General features: G+C 39.4%; 1 protein-coding gene across 1 annotated transcript; it reads right to left on the bottom strand.

Annotated features, from left to right (window-relative positions):
* Positions 1-366: 366 nt before the first annotated feature.
* Positions 367-7,366, bottom strand: cope (COPI coat complex subunit epsilon). The gene is made up of 10 exons (XM_070960849.1): positions 7,249-7,366; positions 7,030-7,092; positions 6,804-6,904; positions 5,993-6,145; positions 5,570-5,623; positions 5,238-5,319; positions 4,877-5,032; positions 2,632-2,700; positions 1,085-1,159; positions 367-699 (listed from the first exon to the last, which is right to left on the bottom strand). Exons 1-10 carry the CDS (start codon positions 7,348-7,350, stop codon positions 646-648), a joined length of 909 nt encoding a protein of 302 aa, XP_070816950.1. The 5' UTR covers positions 7,351-7,366; the 3' UTR covers positions 367-645.
* Between the last annotated feature and the right edge of the window lie 962 nt (positions 7,367-8,328).

Here is an 8,328-nt window from a genome sequence, read left to right as displayed (position 1 = left end):
GTGCGCTGGTCAACGTGTTCACGGCCGCCTTCTGACAAGTCGCGTTTTGCTTTCAATGGGTTTCAACTGGTACGCCAAAAAGAGGACAGCGTACGTTTATACGAAAAGCAGAAAAAAGGGCGAGGGGCGTGACGTAATAAGGGCCGCTATCTTCTATTTGAACCCTCTGCTCGAACCGCTGAGAGTTAAAAAGGATGACTTAAAGAGACAGCGCAGACAAGTTCAACGCACGACATTTACATCATACAAATGAGTCAGAGAGCACCAGCAACCGCTTGAAAATGGATTTCTTTCGCTTAAATGAATAGTCTTTGTATGCACAGCCCTGTTTTTTTTTCTTCACAAGACCACACTGCAAACACAACACAGATATTAAACATTTATTACCATTTTGAAGGAATGCTTATTTAAACAGATGTGTTCATTTCCATAGGAGAAAAGCAAATTTATAAAGCATGGATACTAAGCCAGACATGTTTCATCTGCACCCAAGAGAAACGATGACTTCTGGTCTGGTTTAAATAATACAAGTAAAAATATCAAAACAAATACAGGTCTGCAGGTTAGAGAGAGAAAGAGACTGTTGACATTTCATGGTGTTATACTGAAGTCCATTGTTGCAGTGTCTCAGTAAAAGCAGATGTCTTATGCTGTGGCGGTGGGAGCATACTGCATCACTAGTCTGTCAAACTCATTCTCCTGCAGGAAAACAAAGAGCAGAGGAAACAGTTCAATACCAGGAAAAAAACAGTTGACCGTGGAACAGCTGTGCATCGCATGGTTTGTTTCGCAACCGAATAACCCAGTTTTAGCATGTTTATTTACATCTGCACTCCAGCGTAGTTGCAACAAAATGTGTGGCAAAGGCTAAAGATTCAGAGTCCAACGCTCTCATTGACTTTGCTCCAAGGACACCTGCTGCCCAACTATGAAAACATCCGAGGCAAGTAATTGAACTATAACCGAGTCAAGATTTGTTAACAACTGAGCGGATCTTGTCAACCTAAATCGCCCTGGCCACAGGCCAGAGGCATCCGTGAGGGTGACAAGTATGAAATCACAAATGCAGACATGAACAAGTTACCTTAGCTATATAGTCTTTGAGGAATGGATGGGCTCTGTGTGCATCTTTCAGCTGAGAGAGGTACCGATTGGTTACCTGAGGACAGATGTAAATTGACAGTGGTTAATAACACCCCAAAAAACATTGTATGCAGTGTTAAAGGCTCTGAAAAGCTGATTTCAGCAACTTTAAAACCTATAAAACAGTAAAGCTTATGAAGGCTTGTCAACACCAAAGAGTCTGAAAACAGTTGTGTTTGTTTTTTCCACATGAGAGACTTCTGCATTTTTGAGGCTGATCTTTGCACAGTTCTTCAAATGGTGCTCAAATAGTTTTGCCCTGTGAGATTTTCAGGCCCGAGTAATGATGAGAGCAACCAGGCAGAAAATAAACATTATCCCACCAGACTTGACTCATTTCATTAGCTGATCTCAGTCTTCAGACAGCTGATTGGTCAGACTGCATGCGCTTGATTGGTTGGAGGAAAAACCTGCAGCCACACGGCCCTTTGTGGAGTGATTTTGAGACGCCTGTGTTACAGTATACACTACAGTTATGCAGTAGTCCAAACACAGTTTCTAATTACCAATGTACTACAGCAAACAGATAGCATTATTGCAGAAGTTACCATTGATACCAAGGAATTCCCAGCAAGTGCAGGTCATACACTTGCGCTGCGCCTGCCCTTTGTACACAATGCCCCATTGCTACTACTGATTGGATGGCAATTAAGCCCTTTTGTTTCATTCCTTCATTGGCTCACATGTATGCTCTAGTCAATGTTGTATTTGTGTCCATTTGTGAACTTTGTTAAACTCTGTCTTGTTGACCAGACTTTTTTTGTCATCATCATTCAAATCCATATAACCAATGTGTTTAAATAGATTAAATTGTTTACTTAACCCTAACCCTACTTTCACAGTGCACCAGATTGATGCATTTTACTTTAAAATGTTCCAAGTTTTCTTCTGTGGGAGCATGAACCAGGACCCCCCTCGAGGGTCTGAGGTCCACCCACCAGACTCTCAAAATCCTGAAACACTGATCTATCAATAGCCAGACCCATTCATAAGTTACTCTGTACTACCTTAGGATTAGGCTTGTTAGCAAAAAAGGTGTGTGGAATTGCAGTTAACCTTGAGTGAAATGTGCTAATCAGTGTTTATCACAGCTGGAAACTTTTTAATGACGGCTGAGTCAATGGTCAGCGCACTATCAAGTTCATCACACTTAAGACAGATAACTGAACCTTTATCTTATGAACTGACGAACTGAGTATCAGGGCGTGCAAGTAACACCCAGCACAGAAGTGCTTAGATGATAGTTTTCATGAAAGGAGACACACGCAATCAAGGAACTGCTTGGCTGAATGCTTTTGCCTGGTTTAATCAAAGCAAACACGCATAAAATTGCTGAGGGGAGCATCTTGCACTCTAAGCGCAGAATGTTATTGGAAAGAGATTTCTCAAGTTCTCTTTGACCGAGGACGCGTTTGTCTATAGGAAACTGCCAAACTGACGGCTGTTGAAGCGTCGCTTTTATTAACAGCTTTGGGTTCAAAGTCTCACCTCAGGAGCTTTGCCCAGGTGCTGGGTCAGCACTATGAGGTTGATCAACGTCTCAGGGTGACTGCTGTCCTGAAGGGGGAAAGAGACAAAGACAGACGGACAGGGGGTCATTCTCACAAAGCAAACTGGACAGCAACAGAAACACAAAGTGGGGACAAGACAGTGAAATGGTTCGTGTCACTTAATGAGATAAATAACTGAATGAAATGACTTTCATTTCCTAGATCACAACTACAGCAGACAACAAGGTGGTGCAGGTAGGTGTGGCGCCGTATATCAGTCAAAGGTGCTCCAGATGTGTGTATTTCTACATCTATGTGTGAAATACTGTAACTTTGGTTTATCTTTTCTTTTCATTTCCATCAGTTCTCACCATTAAAACATTTGTCTGGTTTTCATTGAGAGCACTGACATTCATGTCAAGTCACACTGTACTCTTGTTACGTTCTGTCCATTTAGCCGAGGATAACATCAATGGGTAACCATCACTTTGTAATAATTCAACCAGTAAACCTTGTGCTGGGCCAATCCAGTCATCATTGAAAGGCCTGCCTTGTGTACGAATATAAAGCTTTGTTTCCATAAATCTATGTAAGAGTCTGGTTAACTCATGTCTGGGTTTTACAGTCAACGTAATTGTGCTCATACAGCAAACACAAAAACAGACCTGAGAGGTCAAGGCACACATCACATCCAGTCAAAATGCATTGAAAGAGAAAGCTGCAGTATTCACAAAGGTGAGATAGAGCAGCTTATATTCAACATTTATGCTGGATGAAAAACATTAAAATAGACAAAACAACACCACTGTGAAGTGCATATCTGTTAACGGTGTGCACCGGTCCTTCTTGTTATGGACAAAGAATAATAACTGTGGACGACAGAGGAGTGTGTGGTGCCATCTGCTGTTGCAATGGGAGAAGCTGAAGATTTTGTAATCTCACATAATGTAGAAGAGAAACAGAACAGGTAACATCTGGCGACCTGGTATCAGGGCACATATATATTAATACTATTAAAAATAATAGCCTCATTACTTTAAAATGTTTTGTGACACATTGGTAGCTTTCTTTCACTAAAGGTTGTTTGGTTTCACCATTTCTTTGGTTATCAGTAAATAGTACGTCCCCTAAATGAAACAGGCTTTTCTGAAGAAGAACCCTACTTATTGGCTGACCACACTGCTGCTCCTGAAGGCCACATGGTTACACAAACTGGATTCACCCAATGGATTCAAATTAAACATTTCACAATGAATATCATTATTTTATTTTGTCACATAAAACTGAGGGGAAGTTCAGATTAGCTTGTTCAAATTGTATTTTGTCATCATGTAAAAAAGAAACAGTGAGGAATGTCATATTCATAGCATTTCTCACAGAAGAAACATTTCTAAGTAAAATCTCCCAAAGACAATGTCTCTGCCCTCTTTTTTTAAGATTTTCTCAACCAAAAATAATTTGGAAAGCAATTTATTATCAGGTTCAATCGTTTATCCATATTCATGGACTGACAGAGGGAATATAGAATTAATTAACCTTCATAATCCATGTGGGAAACTAAGTAAAGATATATGGCATTAGAGGATGTGTGAGGAGGATGTGTGAGGACATTAATTCACAAATCCTCAAATGAAGAACATATAGATGACGACTGTTTGATGTGTATTAATAATGAGGAAGGAGCAGGAAATAAACATGCAAAACACAGACTCAGCACAAGACTTGACATTTGTATCTATTGCAATAGCGGGTGGAAGCACATAGAGTGTGATAAAATGCACTACGGTAACTAACTGCAGCATATATATTTATAATAAAATGTGTTTTCAGCTGTTCAGCCTGCTCTGCCTCCCCTCCCATCACATTTAAATTAACTCATTGCACCATCTGCAGTAAATCCCCAGCACAGTCACAGCACAAAGACTGTGCCAAAAGTCTTTGTAGGATATATGTTTTTGTACTTGTAAGGCATGCTGTATTTGTTTCTGAAGCATAATGGATTCGAAATATTTTGTGTTTTCATTTGATAAAAACAAAATGCATTCAAGTGGTAATGCTGTTTTGTATTTGCAAACCTCACTGCTTTTGTTACTGAATCATAGGGCTTCATAGATATGAAACCAACACCAGTTTAGACACAAGCCACTGAGTGCTTTAACTGAATAAATTGTGCATGTATATACAGGTAATGAGCAATGAAGAGGCAAAACAAGAGAGCTATATACAAACTAGTGTCATCTAACCTTGTCAAGTGCCTCCTGTAGCACTCCCTCAGCTTCCTCCCACTTGTTCTGAGCCATGTAACAGGCTGCCTGCCCGTTGAGGAGCAGCAGTGTAGATGAGTACTTGTCTGACATCTCCTGGAAAATGTAGTAAGCATCCTGCAGCTTCTCTCCACCCTGGAACAAGCAGAACGCAATTAAATGAGTCAGGGATCAACACAATGTGGATGCTGATAATGTGATGAATAGGAGTTTAATTTACTTGGTGCACATGTAGAACATATTATGTACATAGTGTTTCATTTGTGATAGAACGTTCATTTATAAATCATGTGTATCTTGTTGATATTACACAAATGTAACTGAGTGCAGGTGTCCTCACCACAGCAATATTAACCCAGGCAGTGGACAGCTGAGTTAAAGTAGCATCCTCATCCTGCTCCTGCATCTTCTTCAACTCTTTCCTGTCAGTGACATGAATGTAATGCCATCCTTATTGGAGGAACATGGTCCCATTTCAAAGAGACAACATATACCTTTGAGTATGCAAAGTCTCTTTTTAATGACACAGGTCCAGATTTAAACATACATACTTTAAATTTTAAGAGTTTACAATGAAGAATATATCCACTGTCAGTTTCCCATGTGCCCTCAAATAACAAAGCTGACCTAACAATTCAATGCAAAGTAATTCCTTGTTTTGTTTTGCCATACCTTGCCAGGTCAACACGATCCAGACTCAGCAAGACCTGAATGGTCATGGCCATGCTGAAAAATAAATAAATGTTCAGGTCAGCTTGGTCAGTGTCAGGCTGTTGCCTTCAAAATGAAAACAGCCTTATAACAGAGTTTTGTGGAGCGGATGTAGAAGCTGAAACTTTAATTTACCAAAAAGGTTGTGGAAGCCACAGTTTATAACAACAACCCCCTACTTCATGTTGTAATAACAATAATCTAGTAATATTCATAGTAATTCTTATATTTATATTATAATTCTAGATTATATTGTAGATGGCAAAATGTAACAGATTTTATTTTCTTTGCTGATATATTTATTTTAAATGGGTTAACATCGTGAACAAAACCTTGCTGACACTTTTTTTTTTTTTTTTAAGTAAAATCTCGATCCCTTCTTACCACTCCAGGCTTTCTCCTTGATGCAGAGTCCTGAGAGCAGCATCAGTGTTCATCTCATGGTAGTAGATTGAGGCAGCCATGAGGAGGAAGGTGGTGTTGGCAGCATCCACGCTCTTTGCCATTTTCTTGTCTAAATCAGCAACAATAGCATCCCTGAGTGAGAAAAATGGGGAAATTGTTCAGACAATACAAACTTTGAAAGTGAGAGAATCCTTGAATCACAATCAGGTACAAGAGTAAAAGACAATCAGCCAGTGAGGCTGTTTAATTTGCAATCGCTTTAAGAGCTGTAAAGGCTAAAGCTTGGTGATATATTGGCATTTTATGAGAGCGCAGCCCAAGTATTTCTAATAACATCAAACAGCATCTTTAGCATGAAACTGTAATTGTAAACCCCTCCTCCTGCACAAGCTTTTGAGTTCCCGCATAGACACCTAGATGTGTTATTCTGCCAAGGTCTATGGCATGCTAAGAAGAGCAAAACCTGGAAAGAAAAAAAAAACACTATGGTAATGTGTCAAATCATTTCATCAGCATTTTGTGGAGAGTTGGGTTCTGGTGCATACTGGAGATGCTTACATCCACTTTCTGTTCCAAAGGCCTTTCAGAAAGTGTGTTTGCTTATGTGACTGCATGCAATACTTGATGCTCAGTCTAATTTTGATACTGATTGTTGATGAAAATTTGATGAATGTATTGAGCTACTGTCTAAACAGCATATGCACAAAGAGCACAGTATGTTTGTTTTAGCCATGTCTTTCAGCCCCGTGTCCTTTCTTTGTTGACCAAAACGTCAAATACATCCTCTCACCTTTTGCTTTCACTGGACATATACTCAGCAAACATCCTGACAGCCTGAAGCTCGGGTGCGGAGCTGCCCTTGATGTCATCCAGGACAACAGCGTACTTCCTCTGTAGTAGCACAAAACACAATCTGCAAAGTTCTGTGACAGCGATGAACATATAGTAGCTAACAGCTAATGACAAGGAACTAAACTCAGTGCGACACATAACATTTCTACTTAAGAGTGTTTTACCTGAGCTATGTATGCTCTGTACAAAAACATGTCCCTTTCAGTCTCCTTCTCTGGTGATGAAGGCTGTAAATAAGAAGGAAGAAATTAGGCATTTTCTCGAAAATACTGGCTAACATGTTTAGCATTGTTGCTCGGAACAGCCGTTGGCAGCAGTTAGGCAGAGGTAAAGACGAAATACCACATTTCAGAACATTAGACTGATAATGGTTCGATACGTACCTTCACCTTCTGTGCCTCGTTAATACATTGTTGATAACTGCCGATATAATAGGCATTTTTCACATCGAAGAGTTCATCAACATCACCCTGCTGAGCCGCCATGTTGACTACAGAACTTCCTGACACGTAGCAAAAATGCGTCACCTTCTTGCGTTTCACCTAGCATTGTGGGAAATTGAGTTCAGGAAAAAGAAAAACCGGTGGACGTCGCAGAAATGCTATTAGCGATCATTATGGGGTAAAGTAGGAAAGGAAAGCCCATATCCTCATTACATACGTACAAATACACCATTATGCCGTTTTAATATCAACTAAAAATGTAAGTTTAGGCCCGCGCTAGCCCACACAATAACAACCATAATCCACTCATTCATAAGATACTACTAATAACAATCATCATAATAACAGTAATCGTATGAACAATATTTTTTTTTTTGTCAAAAGCTGTAACCGTCAGCTTCACTGTGTATCACGTTCTTTATGTGTTTGAAAATTCTAAAATTATAGAAACTACATACTTCTATGTTTTATGTATGACTAAGGCTGATCTTGACAGTTTTTTCATACTTCATATCCCCACCAATGAGTCTGAGTGCACACTAATCACAACACACCACCAGAGGACGCACCAGATCAAGTTGAGTCATGCAGGTGTCGTGTTTTATTAGGACGGAGACTTAGACTAACAATGCAAGATATAAATATTGATAGATATGAGGTAGTATCATAAGTACTTAAAAAAAACCTCTGAGGCATTACCTGAGGTTTGTAGCTGTGTGGGCTAAAGCACTTGATGTTTAATATTAATACTACAAAATTACCTCAGCATTAAAATAAGGCTTTTTGACCTGGGGAGTTCCTGTCTCCTCATTACACAGATAAGGGAAAACTTCCTGTATCCTAAAAACATCCGTTTAAAAAAATCTCTCTCAATCTCATAATTAATTTAATGTTGTGCAACTATGAAATGGAACTTGTGACATTTTTTAAAACAAAAAAAATGATGCAAGTAACTTAATGTATTTAATGAATGTGTGACTTAACGAGCCAGTATATCATTTAGTCCGTGACAGAAAAGCT

The sequence above is a fragment of the Chaetodon trifascialis genome, chromosome 4, assembly GCF_039877785.1.
Source record: "Chaetodon trifascialis isolate fChaTrf1 chromosome 4, fChaTrf1.hap1, whole genome shotgun sequence".
In the NCBI taxonomy this organism is placed as follows: Eukaryota; Metazoa; Chordata; class Actinopteri; order Chaetodontiformes; family Chaetodontidae; genus Chaetodon; species Chaetodon trifascialis.
This window is presented reverse-complemented; position numbering and strand designations above follow the sequence as displayed.